At 43.5% G+C, this 22,672-nt stretch overlaps 2 protein-coding genes across 8 annotated transcripts in view; both read right to left on the bottom strand.

Annotated features, from left to right (window-relative positions):
- The window catches only part of LOC120951499 (uncharacterized), a 188,187-nt gene extending 185,353 nt beyond the window's left edge, over positions 1-2,834 (bottom strand). Inside the window, exon 1 of the mRNA XM_049605662.1 lies at positions 2,831-2,834. The gene's annotated coding sequence lies outside the window, so the exon portion shown is untranslated. The remainder of the gene's footprint in view (positions 1-2,830) is intronic.
- Positions 1-22,672, bottom strand: part of LOC120947648 (uncharacterized) — a 155,116-nt gene that overhangs the window by 20,826 nt on the left and 111,618 nt on the right. For all 7 annotated transcript variants that reach the window (XM_049605658.1, XM_049605657.1, XM_049605655.1 and 4 more), the window contains exons 4-6: positions 12,909-13,079; positions 6,107-6,251; positions 5,280-5,407 (exon numbers count right to left, since the gene is read on the bottom strand). In XM_049605658.1, coding sequence (XP_049461615.1) covers positions 5,280-5,407; positions 6,107-6,251; positions 12,909-13,079 — 444 coding nt within the window. The remainder of the gene's footprint in view (positions 1-5,279; positions 5,408-6,106; positions 6,252-12,908; positions 13,080-22,672) is intronic.

Raw genomic sequence — 22,672 nt, 5'->3', positions numbered from 1 at the left:
GCTTTCGGGTGCAGAAGTTTGTTACCGCTCCGAACGGAATGATGGCACGAAAAGTAAGCTTTTTACATCAAATTATGTTGCTGCGCGGGACGTACGTTTGCCCTTCCTACCTTGCAATGTGTATCAGTTAAGTTTGCCCAGTTACAGCTCTTTTGAGGGAGATTGGTTTTAATTGGAATGTAAGCGGCAAAAGTTAGTGCCTGCCGTTCGATGAACGTGTCGTTGGGAAAGGGTTGCGATGGTGGTATACTAAGCATCGATGGATACGTTGGTGGTGGTTTTTCATGTTAGATTGTTTGCGCTAAGATATTATCATGATATTCGTGGAAATAAAAGGGTGACTTAATATTCGAAACCATACCTCGTTATTTTGAACAAATATTTTTGAACCAAACCTCTTTTTTTTTCTTGAATTAAGCCATTTTTTGGGTATTCCATACAGTTTTTGGGTTTTTTTTTATTGCTGAACAGGAGGGCTGTTGCAAACTAGATTTTTCATTGTATTTGGCACTTTCAACCCTCCCACTTGTTCGACTACTTTTCGTCGTGGTACATCGTTCTATTTGCATTTGATGTTACGCTTTGATCTTGAATCGCATTGTCACGATGGTTCTCGTTAGCTGGTGTGCATTGGAGTGCATTCAAGATTCAACTGGTTGTAAAATGTTGAACGCAACCGTCAAGGAAACATTTGCCCGAACCGTGGCAAAGGAATGGAATAATTGTACCTTCTTTTTATTTTGTGAAATTCATTAAAAGAAAGATAGATTTTAAATTTGTATTAAACATAAAATATTACGCCCTCAACAGTGATTTATCATAAAATGCATAATAAAATTCATTCAAAGGTTGACTCAATGTATCTTCAATGCGTTGCAATTATGTTGAACAAGTAAGGTTCTTTCAGGTGCTGATTTTGTTTTGTGCCATCTCACATTCTATGATGACACTGTTCAACACCTTCCCATTGAACATTCATTGAGTTGTCAGTTTCGTGCTGGGCACATAAAATGACTGTACTGGACTGTATTCCCATCTCCACAGACTCGCACTGCAGATGAATGGTGTTTCACGCTGTGCCACGGTGATTAGTCATGTTCCCTGCAAGAGTTTCGCTTCGAACGCCAGCTTGTGCGCACACCTTCTCGACCACTTTCGTGTCGCCCTGTGTGCACTGGCTGTGGCTGTGCGCGCTGACGTGCATTCAGTCGTCCTGAGCGAGTGTGAAGTGTACGCGTTGCAACGATGTCACGACTCACAGACAGACCACAAAGAAGTACACCACTTTGTCTCCTGTCTAATAAGTCTCGGAGCTGCCGGTGGGGCTCCGAAGGGGGGACAGCACTTGACGCGATCGTATCTTGTTTACTTTGCGCCTTTGTAGCCATTATTGTCGACTCCTTGCTTGACGTTCCCTTCGTTAGGTCGGCGTAACAACCCGCGGCACGTTCTGGGACGCTTCATTGCATCGATGCGAATCGAGGACAGGGTCTGAAGTTTTCCCAACACTCACCGTCACCTGAAGATGGGGAACAATCAGATGGCGCGTGGAGGCCATCTCTAGAGTAATGGCACGTTCCGGACATTTTGGGGACCGAGTGTCGCACCAGGGCAGGGGCAGTAGTGCCGCTTATTTCGTGCGTGTCCGCCTCCACTTTGCAGTGTTTTAAGAGGATTTGTCACATACACACATACCCTAGCAGTATACAACTCTTCTGCCGGCCATTTGTAAACGCCTCCCCCCCCTCCCTCATGCGTCTCCATCCATGCGTGACTTATTGCCGCGTCTTTGCCGTGTTACGGTCGAGTGGAATTTTCCGCTGAATGTGAGGAAAAGCCCATGAAGCAGCGGACAAGCTGAAATCACACACCGTTGCACGTGCGGCGACCGCGCGGGGTTTAAAATTTTCATTACTTTAACCAGAGACCTGCGATTGTCTCGCGTATGAGAGGGAGAGAGAGCAAAAATAAGGTATACAAAGGGAAAAAAATACGAAACCACGCATGGAGGGGCATGTTACCCTTTTACGGGTGAGCCTCCCGTGACCCGTTAAATCTTGTTTTTATGTACTACACCCGTACTACCAGGAACTCAATTATCCTTCCCACGCGGGTTTCTCTGCGTGTGCAGCGAAACAGCACCGGAAGCGCAAATGGAAGGAAGCTTGATGGTTTACACCATCGGTAGGGTTTTGGGCAGCCGGTGCTGCTGCTGTTGGTGCCGCGTTTTGCTACCCGTAAGGACAAAAGGTGCGTTCGCTTATTTGGTGGAGTATTTTCGTCTTTGTGCCGTACTTGAAATCGGGCACAAGCGCGTTTGCACGCATTACACGTCCCGGGGCATTCCATTGTAATTGATTCACCCGGTTCCTCGGCCGGTGGGTGATCGGGTGTGCCGTGGGATGGAGTATACGCTTGCAGTATACAAGAATGTAGACAAAAAAAAAACAACAGCCATGCCCACACGCTCACTATATTTGCAGCGGACAACAACAGTCAGTCGGGGCAGGAACATCTTTTGATGGTGGTACGTGTGGTTTGTAATCGGAGGCCCTTCCACAGGATAGGATCCCGCGGGGAATTTTCTTTTTGTTGTTCTGGCGATGGAATCCTTCACACGCAGCTCACCTTTGGTGGGCGTTTGGTAGCGTCGTCGGTAGCGTAAAATTGGAACTACCTATATCTTCCAGAACGATGGATGGTGAGAAGTCGCTTGGCAACAGCCGTTGCCTTACCTTATAGACAGAGGGAACGCTCAGTATAATCTAAGCATGAATCCATTGCTGAGGTATTATGCAGGGATTTTCACTTCTCGGAATGGTTTCTGGACTTGTTTCAATGCTTTTTTAAATGTATAAATTCTTGTTCAAAATTACGTTAGTAAAAGTTAGAAGCTGTTATTTTATTTCTCATAACATCTCTTGTTCAAAGGTAAATGAGGAAGACCCCACGAACTGCTCAGGGAAAATGCGTTAATATTAGAAGTCCACAGAGATGGTTTCATACCGGAAAAAACTGCACTCTATTGAATACAACTAATTGATGGTACAGCGGCAAGTTCATTCGACGCTAGTCGCATGCATGAGTGCCGGTGCTTGGAAGATTTTTAATTAGATCGCGTGTACAAGTGCTCATATTCCGTGCAAAACCCCGGACGTAAATGGAGATGTAGACGACAACGCTCCGAGCAGTAGCAGGTGGAATTGCAATTCATTCCTAAATCTTGAGCTTCCTCACTTGCTCCCTTTTGCTCGCTTCTTCTAGACGCGCGATAAAAAGTTCCGGTGTTGATGATGTTGATAAGGGTGTGCTTCACATCGTTACTCCTTTTTTGTATGTTTTCTTTCTTGTTGGTTTCTGTTTTTGCGAATTCCCCGCTAACCTTCGTTTCATCAGGCTTGTTAATGTACTTGCTGTTTACAAAAAAAAGGAACAATGTCGGATCCACAGTTATAAGCGAATGTTTCTGAATGAATATAATAAAGATTTACAGATATTTCTTTTAAACAAGGATGCATTAACGCACAGCTTATGTTAATGGTATTTGCCGGAGTGTATAACTTACGGTAGTTTGGTTAAACTGTATCCCAACATTTGTTCGATTTATTTACTTCTTATGCCACACTATCAGAAATCGGCTGATTGAGTTGTATGTTTTTTAGTTTTAAGTTAGTTTGGTTTGTTGTTTGTTGTTTGTTATAATTGAAGAAAAGGGGATAAGCTGTAATCACTTTTTGTAACCGTAATGTCGAGTAGACTGTCTAAGATTTGGGATTTTTTGGAACTACATACTTGGTTGCGCATCATTTATTGTGATTTAAATGAAAATTGCATTGTTAAGACATGACGCAAACAGCGGAATGAAGGCGACAGATGACGGTTTATGGTTGATTTTCTGTGATTTGAAATAATGTTAAAATATTGGGAATGATTTTGTTTGGACGTGCACACTGTTTCTGAAATTTTAAACTAAAATAGTGCTAAGCATAATTGACTCCTGTGCATCACTATCACGTTATTACAGATATTAGTTAAAAGGATGGTGAAAAGGCATGGTGCATTGATTTGGTGCTGGAACGTAAAATTTGTCGCGAAAGATTAAGTAATAAAAGTATTAAACACATTACTCGAACAAACAGTACGCGTGAATATCACACACCAGATGCCGAAGAATGGCTAACTCTTTCGCAAATATGGATTTAACAAAATGATTCCGTACGAGATAAACGGAAGGTCGTTGGGAAGTTTAAAGCCAGCTTTGCAGAATGTTACGGCATGGCTAAGCTATTTCTCATCTTTTTCAAATGTTTTATAGCGGGAAGGAAGCAGTCAAAAAGGAAAAAACAAACATGAACAAACGAGACCAAAGAGTTCGAGACCGTGCCCGTAACAGGGATCGATGTTTGTGCCAAGAAGTGTTAAAGAAATCTCGTAAATATTGGCACAGAAAGTTGGCATGAACAGAAAAAAAGACAGGAAACAGGAAACAACCAAAAAAAATATATCAGAACAATAAAACAAACCAGCTTGGCAGGCGGTACGGAACGCATGTACTACACGTTCGGATCAGCGAAAGCGCGCTGAAAATGGTGCAGCCGAACGGAATAGAGAAAGAAAGGAAAGTTTGTTCTACGGGTTGTACAGATGAAGAATTTCTTCCGAACGGATGCGTTTCTTTTTCACACGTCTAGCGGAAAGATGTGTGAAAAGATGGTAATGGTGAGAGTGAAGGAAGGACCAAAAAACACACACACACACAAACAATTGGAAACAAAAACAAAACTGTAAACTGTGAAGTGAGCAAAGCCCGGAAAAGCCCGGAGAGCAATAAACGGTAGAACAAAAACCAATAGTAAACGGTAAAACGGAGAGACAAATCATCTCGAACGGTTCGAAGTCGCAAAGTTAAGAGTAAAGTTTTCCATCAAAGCTGACGGCTGCTCGTGAGCGGGGCGCGTGTGTGGCGAAAGGGGAGTCCAGACGAAAGGAAAAGGGGAAGGATTTTCAAAAGGACGCTTGAAAGGAACAAATGCAGCTGCTTGAACAGCGAGGGGCATCAATTACGGGAAGAGGAGAACTTTATTGAGGTGTGCGTCTGCTTGTAATCGCCCACGTTCCACTCCTTTTACCACACGCGTGTCGCAACCGTACAGCTTGGATGGTGGGCCATGGCAGCAATGCGCGAACCGATCGAAACGAGCAGGTAGCAGTAGCAGTGGTAGTAGAGGTAGTTGAAGAAGAAGAAGACGACTGTGGCGTAGTGATGGGGAGCAACTTACCGACGCAAGGATTATGGTTAACAACGCTAAATATTTTATCACATCTGCGCTTCATGTGATTATTCGGGCAGATGCAGCCGAACATCGGCGATAATCGCAGATTAGTCCACGCCTCGTAGCACAAATCCCTGTTGAATATAGTACACACGGGGTATAATTAAGAAACACGGTTCAGTGGAGCGCCTGCACGGGTGCGTATATGTTATCCATCTGCGGTTCCTGCCCACGGCATCGGAAGCTTCGTGTTGCTTTGTTTGTGATTTTTTGTTGTTGTTTCGCGGTGGCATCGTATTGCGCCACATTATGTTTTGGCAAGATTTCGGTTAGATTGCTTCTAGTCGCAACACACAATGTCGGTGTCGGGGGAAGCATCTTTAACCCCGCCAGGGGCTGGTACATTTTGAAAATGGCGTTTGGAGAAACATTGTGATAATGTATTTAATGGTTGTGGTTGCAGCCATGGGAAAAGGACTTGCTGGGTAACGACTATGTACGAATAATATTGAATCATGTTAACAGCAATCATTTCAGCCAAAGAGCATTTTTCAACATAAATGTTTGTTCAAGAAAGAATATATTTTAATTCTCAAATTTTATGTCAAATCTTGTACGTACAGCAAAAATTCAATTGATTCAAATATTACAAAGTAGTACACAAATGAAGAAACACGAAAGAAGCAATTAAATTAGACCATAACATTGCTGCTGCCAATGTTTCTCCAACGCCAGACCAATATTGAACCAACCCCAATCACATTAAGCATGAAGCTGGCACGGGCGCGTGTGGGTGTGTGTTCGACTTCCTGCATCCACATCAATTCCCATACCTATCTTCCATGCGGCACTTGTTTTCCCGCACTTTACAGTGTAGCTTAAAATCTTCGAATAATTTTATACACTTTCGCTCCTGCTGACAGACGGATAGTGCATGATTGCACGTCGGTAATGCATCCACCGGGTAAGGATCTTTTTCTGCAATGGAGAGAAGATGAGAAAAAAGAAAAGAGAGAGAGAAAGAGAGAAAGAGAGAGCGAGAAAAAAGTAAGTTAAATTAACAGCTAATCCATTTTATTAGTATTGTTTTAATGCCACGGACAAACATTTAGTACAAAGTGTATTTAAATAAAATGCAATAATTTTTCAGAGAAGCATATTAAATAATTTTGTTTTCATAAAACAACATTTTGAAATCAACATATTTCAAGCTTTTTGCGAAAACTATCAGCTTTATACGGTCTAGGAAATGGTGTACTGTTTATTTATCCTCGAGACATCAGCACACATGACTCCATCACAAAACCAAAACCAGCAAGCACCACCGATCACGATCGCTACGACCTATCTAGTTTGTTCGCTACTGAGAGCCACTGGTTTCCACAATGGATAGAACACACAGCAAGAAACTAAAAGAACTCCTTCCCGTACGAACTGATGCTATTGAATGCTGATTTGCATAATGTTTGCCACCCGAGGGGTTGCTCAAGCGGTTCGCTTCAAAGCGTACGACTAACACATGTTTTCGGTTTACCATGCAGCTCCGTGCCGCCATAGTAGGAGCACACGAGTATGTGCATTTTACGACCCCGCACAATCGATCTACCTCGGGGAGCTGGTAGCACTCCGGGGTGAGTGAACCTGGAGCCGGGTGCAACTGTCCCGTCTGCTTGAAGTGCACCGGACCCGAGGTCGGAGATGTGGAGACGCTCGTTTGAGAACTTGTATAGATGGATATTAAAGATGTTTAGCAAGTATGGAGACGGTGCTGGTTCAAGGCACAAGTGCCAATCTCTTTTGGCAAAGCGTGCTGCCAGTGCTCGGATCCCACGTTCGGGGTACTCGGGGCCCTCAATAGCTATCTATTTGAGGTAAGTTTGTGAGGCCAAGGGGTGTTCGGCATGTGCTGTTCCGATGCTCCAGATGCATGACACGGTTTTACGATGAATCGAATCACTTGAAGCAACAAACAGTTTCCAGTTTTTCTTCGTACTCTTAGCTTGGCCCAGCAATGCAGTGAAGTGTGGTCAGATAAGGGTTAAATAAATATGACCTCCACTGCTGCAGTGAGCCATCGAGAATCGATCCAAACATGGTAAAAATACAATGCGCTTGACTTATTTTATGGGTAAGATATTGCGTTATGGTTGAGAACAATTTGAATCTTATTTTGCAAGTGCATCGCACTGAATTCTTCAAAGTGTTTACAAATGCAATAAAATGCAAGAAATTCTTGGAGAAATTGAAAATTTTGTTCGCACAAATTGCGTCCCCCGCCTGACAAAATCATCCTTTCCTCTGTATTGCAATGCAACCGTGCAAGCAAAAGCCACAACAAAATTGCAAACATGATCAAAAACCGACAACCGGATGGTATATGTTTCACTCACTCTTCCCCCAGTTCACCTCCCCCCCCCCCCTCTCTCTCTCTTCCAAACCACATTGCTCGATTATTTTCAAACAATAAAATCTTTCCCCATATCGCGCCATCCTTCAATTGCAAACGGAAAGGACTGTGCGGTGGCATTGTCGTGTGGAGACTTGCGTCTTTTTTTTTTGTTCGCTCCCTTCCGCATTTTTGCCAACGGAAATAGGTGCCCAGTTTTCCCAGGAAGGAATCGAATGCTGCACTTCCGCGACACTTGAGGCACAGCACATTTTCCCTACCTTGCTAGTAGTGCCGGCAGGGTTGTGCGAACACAAAAGAACCACTGCACCGCTTACCATTGCAGCAGCGTTTGAGCCGCTTACCTGGGCAAATGCAAACCAAAGGGGATTTGGTGTGTTTCTTTGTGTGTATGTGTGAGTCTGTGTGTGTTTGCATTCTTCTATATAGCTTTCATTGTTCTCTCTTTCGAGCAAGCGCCACCAAACAGGCGAGGCAGCTGTTATTTGCAATAAATTTCTGCTTGAAGTAATTTACTATGCAATCTGTTCACTAGTCGCCGTCATCCGGTACGGTTGTGATGTGTTCTAGTGGTAGGTTATTTTTTTCTTCCTGGCTCACTATTTCCACCCTTCTTGCATGCTTAAAACAAGAAACGGCTATGGTTTTTTTTTACGCCGAATGGGTGGTGCATTCTTCGTAGGCATCTCCAGGCAAGTCAAGCGGGTTTTGGTTGCTATTGTTGTTTCCCGTTGCCTTCTTTACGAGCGTCTCATGTGGTCAGGCACGAGGAACAGGAAGCACAAGACAAACCGCTCAGCACAAAACGGTCATCAAACGGAAGATTGCATTGCAACACCGGGAAACATCGGAAGCTATGAGTTGGCTAGCTCTGAACGGGATGCAGAGACCTAGAACAAAGCCCGATCGCTCAAAGAGGCTCGATTTCGCTTGATAATAGCAATCGCTTCGAGACACTTCCAGCGGATGGATAGGCCACCGATAAGGCAGTTTGTGTGCCCGCTCCACCAGGGATGAACGATAATACAGAAACATAAAAGTAATCACATAACGAAAGCAAAATCTTCTTAAGCTCGATTAAACAAGCGCACTGTAGCCGTTGCTTGAAGTACGCGGGTGTACGGGTCTTTCCCTTTGAAAGAGCCAGCACAGAAAGGCAGTAAAATAACAATAAGTGCCCCATAATCAGGCGGCAAAGGCGCCCAATACGGACAGGGCTCGGCTCGCCTTTATATGTGTGCCGACTTCCGCATGCACCGGTTTGAAACAAAAGCTTCGCGCAATTCAGTCACGGATCGTCTTTCGGATGACGGGTTTTGTCATTCAGTCCCAGTGCACGGAGTGGAAGGACGTTTTTAGATGAAATCGTGCTCAAAGGTACCGTGGATGTAGCGGCACAATGATTCTCCCGTTCGGATACGTGCATTCTTGTTTGTATCGATTGGAGGTATCAGGTTGAAAAGGATTTTTTAAAATAAATGTAAGTTTCAACTAGTTACCCAAACAAAAATTGTCCCATTTAAATAAGTTGTAAAACACAACCCGTCGGAATTAAATGTCGCAATTAAATATTCTTCACAAGTTGAACGAAAATGGTTCCTTAAAAATAAACGAGTTTGATCTGTCCCACATTCTCCCTACAGCAGTGCACTGCTGTAATGATCCACCATAAAAATTGCACTCTCCCGTTGGGGGTTTTAACCAACCCCGCAGGGCTGGGAGTGCCATCACTGCACCGCCGAAGCACTGCCGAAGCACGATTGAAGCGCAAGCAATAAAAGCTTTTGCGCTTCTTCGCCTTAACAAACGCCGCGTACGTGCCAACGAAACTGTCCTGCTCGGCGCTTCGGTACGTTCCACTAGTGGCCCGGCCCGGAGAGTGTGTGTGCTTGTGTGAATGTGCCGGAATGGAAAAGTTAAACGCGTGACCAGCGCAAATGCGGAAGTGTATCGAATCTCGACACGTAGCCGGGTGACACTAATGTAGCCGTGCGCACACATGCGAACCGGCGAACCGTTTGCTAATAAACCGTACCCATTGACACACATTGTAGGGAGAGTGGGGGTTTTCTTTAAAGTGCTTGCGAACATTTTTTCCTTTGATTTTTTTGTTACTCTCATGCCCATTGGATGACATGTTTCATTAATTATTTCCTACGAACATAAAGAACATAGAACGTAACTGATTTTTTTTCGTTGCACTTAAATAAGAAAAAGAGAGAAGCTTTTTTTCCTCGTCTTATAAGCCCGAGGTCGCAAAGGAACGTGATTTGAATTTCCTCTGCCAGTCAATAGAAGATTGTGCTCGAAGACTCACGCCATGCAGTGTAGGCGGGTTGAGCGGTGCACGGGAGTGCAATAAATTGAGGGGAAAACATTATGCTTCGGGTAAAGTTGGGGCTTGCGGTACACAACACACATGCGCTACTAGAGGAAGCTTTCGGTTTTTTTTTAAATTGAACAGGCCTCCGCTCCAAAGGAAGACGCAACACAATAACATTAAACGGTGGTTAGGACAGGAGGTTTGGTTAAGCAAGAAGCATGGAGTAGAAATGGTTCGTCTGCAAAACTGTTTGCGCTAATGGGGCATCAATACACAATCAATAGGATTTGGGAACGCTATCTTAGTTCATTGCTTTAAAAATTCCTTATATTAAAGGACGAGTCAGAGTGTCCTGCTTTCCAATTTATTCGATTGGTTGTTGATCCAAGTTCTCCTACGTTGCATTAAAGCCATCTAACTAAATTGATTATTATGTCTGTTAAGTTTATTCTTCAAAGAGGCTATTTCTAAACTAACATGTCACGGTCAAATCTCAAAGCAGCTTCCTGTGTTCACATCAACCTATAATCCTCTAAGTTTGCGTCAAACTCTTGCCCCAGCAATAGTGATGCAAGGGCGGGCGGATTTTTCATCAAATGAAGTTGTCATGCGAGAATGCCATTGCACCGAATGGTTGCCTTCACGGAAGTTGCATTTTCTTACCATTTTTCCATCCTTCCATCTTGAGCAAAACGCAGAACGTCCGCCAGCGAATGTTATGAAATTCTGAACCCTTCTTCGTGGTACTTTTCAAGACTTTCCCCCCACTGTCCGGGTGATCGTTGGTTCAGTGTTCGTTTTTGGATAAAAACTGCACCAACCAACCAACCACCCTGTTGATCTCTGAGCTACGGTACGCTTGTAAATGTTGTGGGTGTGTGTATAACTTTGGTAGAGCGATGGGTATCGGTGTAGATGATTTGAACGACCTTCAGTCCCAAGGTGATGCAGCAGAGGAGCTGAACATTTTGGAACACCGTACACCGGTAAATGGATTCGAATTGGGAGATGAATGTAAGACTGTTTCGCGTACCTGCTCGGCCCATCCCGCTCACATTCTAACCCGTCTTGAGCTACTTCGGCGGTTCCTTTGCCACCCGTTTTTGTTTCGTTACGTACAAACTTCCTTTCAGCACAACGGCCACTCTTTTCTGCTTTATGTGTGTGTAGACCACCGTCAAAGCCATAATACGCTGTCATGTTCAGTCAGCTCGTCAGTCACCCTCGAGGACGGAAAACCGAAAGCGTACGAAAGAGTTTCCTGTCCCTCCGTGAGAAAACGAGAGGGAGAAAGAGAGAGAGAGAAAAAAGGATAAGAGCATGAGCCAACGGCAGCGGTGTGGTGAACTTTTGTGTGCTCATAAATAAATTTTGCTGCTGGAGATCCATATTTCGTGCTCGCTGCTACTGCTGCTGCGGCAAACTGGGTGAACGGAAGAGGGAATGATTCGGAAGACAACCTCCGGAGGGTGAGGAAATTATATGTTACCTGAACATCCGGAGCTTGGGATTCGGTTGTTTCTTTCTTGCTTGCTGAACCAGGCGGCGAGCAATGGCAGCGTTGGAAAAGCTTTCCGTACCGGTGGTTCCCGCACTGGAAGGATTATTTTTTGCTCGGATAAATATTTTTAAAGCTCATTCGCCCCATCCTGCCCATCCTGCTCTTGCTCATCCAGTGGCATCGTAATTACATCGTTCTTGTGAAGCAATTCTATCCAGCCAAAGCTAAGTGAATATTTGTAGACAAAATATATACCGGAGCCGGTGAGAAGAGACTTGGCAGGTAATCGAGGCACTACGGGGCGGCCGGGTGGTTCCACCACCCTCGCGCCTTCTCACCATCACTCTTTTCTCTTCCTTTTTTTCTCTCCCTCTGAAAACATACCAACACTAACTGACGTAGCAGGGTTTGTTTTATTTTGTACGATATTATGCAACAAATCAGAGAAAATAATGCACGAAAAGGAAAACATACCTCACATTCCATGTCTGCACACGCAGTTTGAACGAGTATTGTGCTCTGGGACATGCAAGCGGCACATAATTGTTAAGCAACTCCAGAGCATTATCAAAAGGTTCCTGTCAATTTAACTTCGTGCACAAATTTGGTGTATTTTGTTAATTATAATTTAAAAAAAATATGTTTTATCTTATCCAAGAATCCAACAAACATCAACATTTGGATACATTGCACCGGAATATGATCTGCACTTAGAAACATCGAATAAGTGCCAAGCATCAGACAGCTAATTAGGAGCTTTGAAAGTAAGCGACAACTGTTGTCAAACTATTCCATTGCCATTCCATGGACTCTGTTCGTTGCCGCCAGCGCACTACGGAGTGGCTCTCTTTGAAGATTGCGCTGAACGGCGGGCCACGGGTCGTTGATTTTCTTGCTATATTTTGAATGCAACCACGCGTACCCGACTACCGAGCTTGATGCTTCGAGCAACATTTCATTTCCGTAATGAGCTAGTTGTTTGTAGCGCCCGATAAGTAAGTAAGTAATGTGCTAGTTGTTCCAGTTCCTGTCACATCGGCGTAATGAATTTTATAGTTGATATAACAACAAAGAAGTTATCGTGAGCATAAGTACGTTGACTCTATTGACATGTTTCCCAGCAGCAATGCTGTACAAAAGGGCTGTGCGTATTGCTGGTGTTTGTCACGGTTAAGTTTATTTCTTTAGCTTTAGATTTTGTTTTCATTTCTTCGATTAAATTAAGATAATTTGTTGTCATTATCATTAAATTAAGAGTGTTAGTTGCCTGCCTTAAGCTTACAGACTAACAGACAAAAACCAAAGTTACCTTACAACAACACAACCTGCCAAAACCTGATGCTGAAAAATTAAAAGAACACACGGAGGGAAGCACAATTTTCCATGCGAAGCCGCTTAGCTTACCTTTCTTCGAGACGAAACCGCAGGGATGATCGAACAGGAAGTCCCGAAAATAATTACAGTCCGGATCGATGCCCGGCTCCTTGCACAGGCAGGTGGGCCGGAAAAAGGGAAACGCCTGCAGCGTCCGGAGGGCGGCCTGACATTTCGTTACGGTAACGGTGCTGCAGGCAACTGTAAAGAGAAAGGAAAGTGAAAATCTGGGGGTTAAATGAAAGCGAACGCAGCGCGTAAAGGAGACGCACGGTAAAAGGTGAAAAATTTCTTGGTTGTTTAATGATTTTCCCACGTCTTAAGCAGTCGTTAGTAATTTTTTGAGTCCTTTATTTTGTTTGCTCCCTTTTTGTCTTTGGGAGGCGTTGTTTGGGCGAATGAAAACAAAAAACCGAAAAATGGTTCGCAAAAGCAGCGGCCAAAAAGGTGAGCTGGCTGGGGAGGCTACATTTAGGTCGGGATGGATTAAATGAATCCTTGCGTGATCATGTGAACGTTTTGGATGGATTTTTTGTTGTTGCTGCTGCCCTTCTTTTTCAAAACACATCAAAATCACTCCTTTTCGCTGCCCGCTCAGGTCGGTGCTCGATATTCTCTTTTCTGAACATATTTTCCAAGACAGCCCTTTTCATTGACCCGTGGCTAGTTTTGCAAGGGAGTTTTTTTTGTCGGGATTGCGGTTATTGTGTGTTGTTTTTTTTATCCTGCATCCATTTTCAATTTTTCTTATTTTTCCGGTTACCACTTTTTCCCCCTCTCAAACCGAAACCCAAAACTGTCAATGAATTTTTATGAGAGAACCTTTAGCAAAAATCGAGAAAACCGTTACCGTACGGTCGGTTTCGGGATCGGATTGCTGTGGTTTACCGGAACCATGGCGCAGGTGGTAGAAAATGAAAATTTAATTCCTATTAAAAGCACTGTTCCTATCCACCGTTCACTAGCTGCTAGATATTTCGGAAAATGGGGTTTAGGGAAGGTTGTGGGAGGAATGCAGGAAGAAGGCGCTGAGTAGCATGCTTTACTTTTGCTATGCGGCTCAAAAGTGGTTAGTAAATTGTGCGATATTGTAGCTCATTCCAGTGGCTTTAATATGCTTTACAAAACAAAACACTCAATGCATTTGGTATTCGATCCCCTTACTTTACGAACCCTGGCGGGGTTCGCTGCTGAAAGCAATGGTGCGCAAGCTTTAATACCGTAGGAGCATCGCTCAACTCTCGATGGTTCAATAAAATATTTTGAATAATTTATAAACCTCCGCCAGCATGCAGCAGTGCTCAGCATCTCAGCGTCTCCGTTTCCACGAATAAGACACATTCGCAGCGTCCATAGACCATCTATCTTTCATAGTTTTTTTTTTGCTCCAGCTTACCCGGCACCCTCATCTCGTCGCCCCAATTTATGTCGCACTGCTACGAGTTGAAGCATAAAATTGGGCATGGTTCCGGTCGCGAATCGTGCCGGATGGCTCCGCCGCTTTTATGCTCCTTGGGTGCTTCACGGTCACGCGAAAGCGAAACCTGCGAGTAACCTGCGAGCTTCGTAAGTTTTTGCATCCTTTCCGGTTTGGGAACAAAATCGCGGGCACAGGAAGGAACATAGTTACTTATCATTGCCGTGGGAACCGTCAGTTTCGTTGGCTGATGTCTTTGAGGGAGAATCAAAATTCGTTCGGTGGAAACGGTGGAAAAATATTAATCACATAATGGGTTGAAGGGAATGTTAGAGCAGCACAACAAAAAAGCAGCAGTCTTGTTGCAGCTTGTTGGAAATGATGCATATTCAAACAGAAAATGTCGATTAAATTGCAGTTCCATGCCTTTTAGGTGCAATAATTTAAATTGAATTTGGGTTTTCGGGCTCAATGTATATGAATTTTAATGCTTCCATGATTCATAATTCATTATTTCTCTTCAATGGATTTATTTCGTCACCAATGAACAACTCTACCTCTCATGCTCGGCCATAGAACACACAAAAAACTATCTCCAAGTTATTTAGACCATTCTGTACCAAGATTCTGTACCTTAGTCAACTCAACAGGCGCATCATTTGCAATTTAAAATGCAACACAGTATTTTTCGTAGAAATAAATACTAAGGCTGACGCCAAACGTACCCATTTCATTTGTCACACTCATAGGGTAAAAAAGAATTCAGCGAAACAAAACACACCGAGTCACTTAATCAAATCCGTTCCCTTTCTTTACCCCCTCTACCCCACAACCCGATGGCAGAATGAAAAATGATATTTATATCCTTTTTTTCGAGCTCAAGAAGAAACAAAATCATATTGCTCCCCATAAGTTTGGCTCGTGCCCCATCAACGTAAAATTACGAGCGTGCAAAATTAAGGATCACAATCACCGGTGACCGAATGGGAACGGCCACCCCGGACGGCCACCCAAAATCGGAGGCCAGTGTTGTGCTCAATGTGTTTCAGCACCATTCAGTTCATACCAGTGCTACACTGCTGAGGAGGGTGGGGTCGAAACGGGCAACTAGCAACATGACCCCGCGGAGTGGTGGAGCTATCTACATAACAAAATAAAAACGAAATAAAATAAAATAAAATAACCGAGCACTGACCTTCAACTGGTGCTAAATCGACGCGCAAGAGGTACGGTTCGGGGCCTCAAACTTACCCGGGACCCCAAAGACCACATGATGGAACCATTTTTCACATCGAATATACTGCGCGTGCTTAGGAGTTTCTCAGTGTATGTGTATGTGTGTGTGATTGCCATGTCTTGATTTTCCCACCGCAGGCGGGAAGGCAATTATCGGCCGATAATAAATTATTTACAAGCCATATTTATGAGCTGTGAGGGTGGGTGCCGGTGGCCATCGTGCTGAGGTACTTCTAGATAGCGGTTAAGAACTCCAACAACCTAGTATGTGTGTATGTGTTTGTATGTATGAAGTGAGTAAGGTTCACAGTGTTTCCTCAGCAGTGTTGTAAAAAGGAGCATTTCAACACAGCGTTCTTTAATTTTGTTTAAATGGTACGTTTTTCAAGTATAATAAATGAATCATACAAACTTACACTAAACAACTAGTTTAACATTGAAAGGAAGAGAGCTTGCACCTTCCTGTCAGCTTATTTTGATGATCGTCATAATGCACAGAACGTAACGTAATGTGAGTTAAAGTTTGCTTGACTCCAGCTTTACTGTAATTTGCTTTTTCCCCCCATAATTCAACAAAATATTTCATATCCCACGGATTCGTTTCCACCACAAATGACGAGGTGTAGCATATCTTATTACGACGTTTTACTTAAGTTACCACCGCCATCTACCTCCGATTCACTGGATGAAAAGAACGAAGAATGGAACGCACACAGAAAGTCTGCTCCACCGGTAGGAGAATGTGTGTTAAAAGGTGAAGAAAACTACCATTACTACTACTACTACTACTACTACTTCTCATGTTGTTGCTACCACTACTACTACTACTGCTATACAGTCCTTCACCCACGATGGTGGATTCATAAAAGAACATTAACTTTGTCAAAGAAGCAAGAATGAAGAGTAAGGGTGAGTGAAAACGAAGTAAGCCAACAGCGAAAAAAAAACGGAGCTGTAATTATACTTTCACGATTTCGTCGATTTTCTTTCCATTCCGTGACGTTTCAAGGTAAGAATCGACCGTCGTGGCCGGCCTCAAATCCAGCTTACAACGAACCGTCTTGGTAGCACCATCCGTGGCGTTTTCTTTTTTTTTGTTTTTTTTTTTTGCAGTCCACCGCACGCCGCTTTTGGGCTATCGGATTGCGAAATCTACAACTGGAACCTGTACTACTAGCTCCCCGCTGTTGCCGGTGTGGTCGTGCTGATTCTTCGGTCCATGTTTCCGTGAAGCAATGTTTGCCACCGATGCGAGACTTTGCTGCCGAATACCCTGCCGTACTACGCAGCGAGCCATTGATTCTCTTTTGATTTAGCTTCTTGTTTTGTTTTTTTTTTTTGCTCACGGTTTTTGCCATTTGTTATGCTGGTGGAAACCTCGGCCATGGTGTTGGAAGTGTGCTGGCGGAGGTCGGACGATCAACCATAACGATAGCTGTGGTAATTTGCATGGATTTTGGATGGATCACCGTGGTTCACCATCACAGACGCGTGTAGCACGGGTACATTCCATTCCACACCAACACCAGCATTGGCGGTATCGATTGCCTAGAGCCTAGGAAGCGGCTGAAAGGGTGGTACTGAGGAGGTTACGAATAGCCCGTTAAGCTAACATACACCTTAAGCAAAACGAGGAAAATTTAAGTTCAGTTTTGTGTTTAGCTTCGAGTCAATTGTTATTTTCGTAAGATTGTGAGATTTTTTACCAAATGAGGTTAATGCAAGTTATGATTTAGTTTATTAGGTAACACTTGACCCTTAGATAAATCGATTCTTTTATAGGTATTCTTACCGTGAACAAAATAATGCAATGTTCCTACAAATAGCTTACATGTTAACGTGATGTTCATGATCAAATGTTTGCTATAAATTAATAGGATTGCCTTACACAAAGGCGAACAACTGAGCGTAAAGCTTTCCCTTAATCCGTACGGCATAATCACTGACCAGCCTAATCGCTATCATTAATTTCAACCTAGGTGCTCGTGAATTAACCCTTTTCAAATCCAAACACCCGGCCCCACGTTGAATTGAAGGGGAAAGGTTAAAGAGGCAATTTCTACCTTGAGTAATCCGATTGCCGTTATTGACTCACATTAAGTACTTCCACCGAAAAATTACCCCCTCAAAAACACGCTCCCTAAACTTGCCTCCTTCTCCTTGAGTATATATGCGTGTGTGTGTGCTTGTTTTCAGTGGATATAACGGTGGCTGATGGCGAAGATTCATTTGTCGAGATTTACGTCAAACGCGTTTAATGGATAAGGATAATGACAGGCTGGGTATAGTAAATTTAAGAGAGTTGAAGATTTTTGATATATGAGTATTTTGATTAATAAATTCTGCTCGTTGACACAGGGTTTGATAAACATATTTTCTTTTGGAGTCAAGTCGAATATCAGTTAAAAATTTTCACTCCGAAATAGATTCGATTGAATCAATGAACATTACAGTCTAGGAACGATGCAAACTCGAAATAAGTTCCAGCAGAAATTTTTTTTTGATGATTTGCGGCCCTCGTCCAAGTAACTAAATAATAATAATAAATTTAAATTCTGTTCGTTGTTCGAAATTCCTATCGGGTCCTGTGGAATAGGAATAGGAACGTTATTAGGGCCAGATCCAAAAGCTTTAATGTTAATGATTGCTTACGGGGCCTTAGTATAATCAGACGCAGCACTGGCATAGCTTTGAGGTTAGTACCATGATAACAAAACGTTATATTGAAACCCGCAGAATTGAGTAACGTTACCGTGTAGTTGGTCCTAATTTACTTGTTATGAAGGGTACAGATTGTAAATATTGGTAATCTATTTTTAACTAGGGCGTTTTTTATTATGTGTGGCTTTCAGATACATAGATAGTAATCATCACATTATTAAACCATTAGATTTATTTACAATTACGATTAATGAATACTATAAGGGTTAGATAAGTGGTACAGATGTCAATATAGAATTGTGAAGCCTTCAAAAATTAATAATCCACAGATCGGTTTTAATAATTGATTTCTACAAAGTCTTGATTTCTACAAGAATTATGCACAACTCGTTAAGCCCACAAAGTGTGTTATTGTTTAGTATTTTAATATTTCAACATTACCATATCAAAACAATTTAAAAAAAATGGAATAAAGTGGAAGCATTTTGTCTGCTGCTGCATTTTCTATCAGCCTTTTGCGTAATGCGTCTCATACTTTTAATGCTTTTTATTGTTACTTCTATGAAAACTATATTTTTTTCTTTTATACGAACCTACGCTATCGCCTGTTATACGGAAAATGAATGCAAATAAAGATGTTTAAAACAGAGCACGCACCGGGTAGAACGAAAACAGATATCACCCAGACAGTTGGGACAGCTGCTGAGACATCAAAAAACAGGTGCGTCTTGTTCGTGCTGGCCCATCGTTGTCTTGTTACCTTAGCGATCACCCCCAAAGTGCCCGTGTCTAGCGTTTAAGCGCGAGTTCTGTCCATCCGTTTATGAGACATCTTGCTTTTTACCTTCCGTCCAATTTACTCGCTAAAACGCTTTAAGAACAATGACTTTCAGCGAGCATAAAAAAATCCAGTCTCCGTACGACAGATGCGTTTAAAACAGGGACGCTGCTCGGAAAGAGATCGTGCCAATGACAAATTGCTATTTACTACCTTTTTGCCAGCGCCCTTCTGCTGTGTGCCTCCGGGTTCCGACCGCCTCCCAGCAGCCCAACCACCAAATGGGACACTTTTCTCGGAAGGAAACAGGACACGCGGACGATTATGCGCTCGTGCCTCGCTTACCCCCCTACGAATGCATTAGTCGCTGCCAGTTGCTTCAGAGCGTTAAATCGGACGTCTTCACTGTCTTCCCGCCCTGTCCAGCGAACGCGCGCGAAGATGGACGCCCAGATGGACGATAATGAATTACGGGAACCAAACGGGGCTCGACGGGAAACAATAATGAATTTATTTTTGCTCAATTTCGTCCACAGCTAAATGAGTTCTTCCACTTAATTTTCTCGCTTCGCTGATGTGTTTCGGTTTTTAACACCACGCTTATTGCGCATTGAGCTTTTCACTTTCCGCCGTAGTCTCTCTGTGTGTGTGTGCGTTGTTTTTTTACTGTTTTTGTTTTATACAGTTGCCAATTACCCACGACCGTTCAACGGGCGCGGGCAGTGCGATGAAAGGTAGCTTTGCGGAGGGTGAAAAATAATGGCGCATTTGAGGGTGGTGAGTAGTAAGAAAGGAAACAAAAAGCATGCCCGAAACAAAGAATTACACCGACAGGACCATCACCAATTTCGATCGCTTCCGAGATTCCCAAGATGGTAAAAGGTGGATCGAAATCGTGCGCAGGACGGATGGCTGAATGGCGTGATTTGATGGTCTCGGTAGAAGATATTTCTTCTCGCAGTGTGGGTTTTTTTTCGCTGACTCATTTAACACCCCTGCATCCCGTTCGTCCGCGCATCTCTGCAAAAGTCTAATGATGTGTAATTCATTGCTCGGAAACCATGGCACTTAAAATGAAATCGTCGACGTTCGTTAGGACGCTTCGTGGGATGGTACCGGTGGAGACAAAACCGCAATGAACGAAAACCGTACGACCAACGACCAAAACCCATCGGGCAGCCGCTCCGAACAAAGCGAGGCCGGCGAATCGAAGAGATAAATGAAGCGCGGTGGAAAAGTGAAAATTTTCACCATCGCTCTCCATCGGTCGGTGTCCGTCTGTGGCCGCCGGGGGAACGGATCTTAATTTCCCTAATTGAGAAAGTCAATTTGGTAAGCATGGTTGTTGAGTGTTTCTGGGGTTGCACTGCGGTTACGGTACAGTGCGATATAGACAGGGCAAAAAGAAGAACATTTCCTCTCCTATTTGTTTGGCGTTCTATTTCAACAATGTACTTCTGTTTGCTTTTCGTGATTATTGAAAGCGACTTCCATCGAGATGAGAAATTGTTTTATTTTTATTAAAAAAAATGCATTCCCTTTAGTATAGCCAAAAAGTTCCAATCTCACATGCTGGTTGGAATTTCAAACATAGAAAAGGCAAATAAAAACCGCACCGTACCAAACCTGAAACGCACGTACACAAGCGTTCGACATTGAAATGCGTAAAATGTACTTCCTTCCTATTACCTTGGAACATAAACTTTGCATTGCGCTTTGTGATTATAAATTATCTTTCATTGTCGTTGAAAAAGAACCGAAATTGCTAGCTTTCGTGTGAGTGGGTTAAATATTTGCTCATTGAATTAAAGTTACAACACGACACCACCCCAGAAACACAACACACACGGGACACGTGCCAGCACGATCTCTTGTTTTGAGCCGTATTTGCTGCTCTGCTTCTTCTGCTTTCCCCAGCATGGCGACGGCTCATCAATCACTCGGAACAGAAATTCGGTCGGTATTTCGGGCGAACGAAACGTTTAGCCCCGGCTCAATCTTGCCCGTGACATGACAGGACACCAAAAGTGTCAAGTGTCAGGTTTATCAGCTCCTGCGTGAGCTCATTTCCTCCTCGAAATGGGGAATAGATGGGCGAACGAGGGAAAGAAAAAAAACACACACTATTCCTCAAGAAAGTCACATACCGAGAGTGGCCTGGATAATGATGGCACAATATGGAAGCTCAAGAGGTGAGAATAGAAGGGGGAAACAATCCTCCCTTCCGAAACTCTCCCTAATGAGCCAAAGCATTCGCTTCTAATGATCGCTTGCCCGAAACGGCAGCCCTCTGGAGCGTGGAAGCTGAGTCTTCGCCCAGGAATGCAAAGGACGCTAACGCGCAAACAAACCGAACGCGAAAAAGCTAAGCGAATCTGATTTATCGACCATTTTCGGGGAGAGGGAAAGCAAAAAAAAAACAAGCATAATGTAGCCTGCTATCGATACATGCCGAACCAATCAACCTCCTCGACTCGTGGCGTAAACTACCGGAAAAGCGAAGAGATTATGAGCTTTGAGACGGTCGAGCCGATGTACGAAGAAGACCTAATTCCGACGGCACTTACCGATAAAGCTGGCAATGGTGATGACCTTCCGCTTCGATTCGTAACAGCTTGCAGTACAGCTTTGGTACAGTCAATCAAGAGCCGAGACTGACAATTACTGAACTTATCGATCTGCGTATCAGCCCTGTGCAATCAATGTGAAGTGATGCTTTCTTCCATGACATATTGCCCATGCTGCAGGGAGTTTCTTCCACTTGAATTAGGGGTATTACCGAAACATCAAAGACTTTTACCTCACTCATACAATTGGGGAACGCTTTGGGGAAGTTCATCAGGCGTATGACAATCACCATAGCACCGATCACAGACACCACGCTGAAAGAGAATGTCATCGCGGATGTTTTCCTCAGGTGCGGTGACATGCGGATTCGTTCTGGATGCTTTTTAGGTACAGTTGTATCACGTTTGATCGTCAACCATCTTATTATTCGTATGTAAAAGACCTCTTGCGTTTATAAGATTTACAAAAAAATAAATCTTTGCCATCTACCGGGTCTTGAGCACGGATTGACTCCATAAAAAGGCTTAGCCCCCTGGTTCATTGGTGTTGTTGCCACAATTTCTGACACCCAACCGGGTTTTACTCACTGACTGCTACCGAGGAGAAGCGATGAAAATAACCCGCCCAAAACGTTTATTGACATTTTAGCGTGGAGACGATAACAACAGTAAGAAAAAGGGATTGTCATCGGCCATTGCACCTACCCTGATCCATGTCCCTGTCTGTCGTTGAGACGGGTGAACGTGTATTAATAAAATTGTCACTGTCACGACTGTCGCAATCAATTTTATCTTACCTAGTTTCGGGGCTTGTGTGTGCGTGTTTGTCTGTGAGTATGTGTGGGTTTAGTATGATTACAGTCACTGGCAGTGAGAAGAAGTTGACGTCGGTTGCTGAAACGAACAGGCAGTTTGATGCGCTTCCCCAAATTAGGACGATGTACAGTCGATTAGTTTTGTTCGTCTCATCTTCCGCATAGTTGAGGGAATGGTCAAGGTTGCGCCTGTTGATGCGCTGGAGCACATTGCTATACAGCAAGCTTTTATAGTTGAGACACGGATTGTTTAGTGGAAAATAGGGCTGAAGCTGTAGTAACGCTAAATTTAATAACCAAAACCACCAGCTGGGCACCAA

Source organism: Anopheles coluzzii, chromosome 2 (genome assembly GCF_943734685.1).
Source record: "Anopheles coluzzii chromosome 2, AcolN3, whole genome shotgun sequence".
In the NCBI taxonomy this organism is placed as follows: domain Eukaryota; kingdom Metazoa; phylum Arthropoda; class Insecta; order Diptera; family Culicidae; genus Anopheles; species Anopheles coluzzii.
The sequence above is the reverse complement of the archived record's forward strand: the minus strand, read 5'-3'. Positions and strand labels throughout refer to the sequence as shown.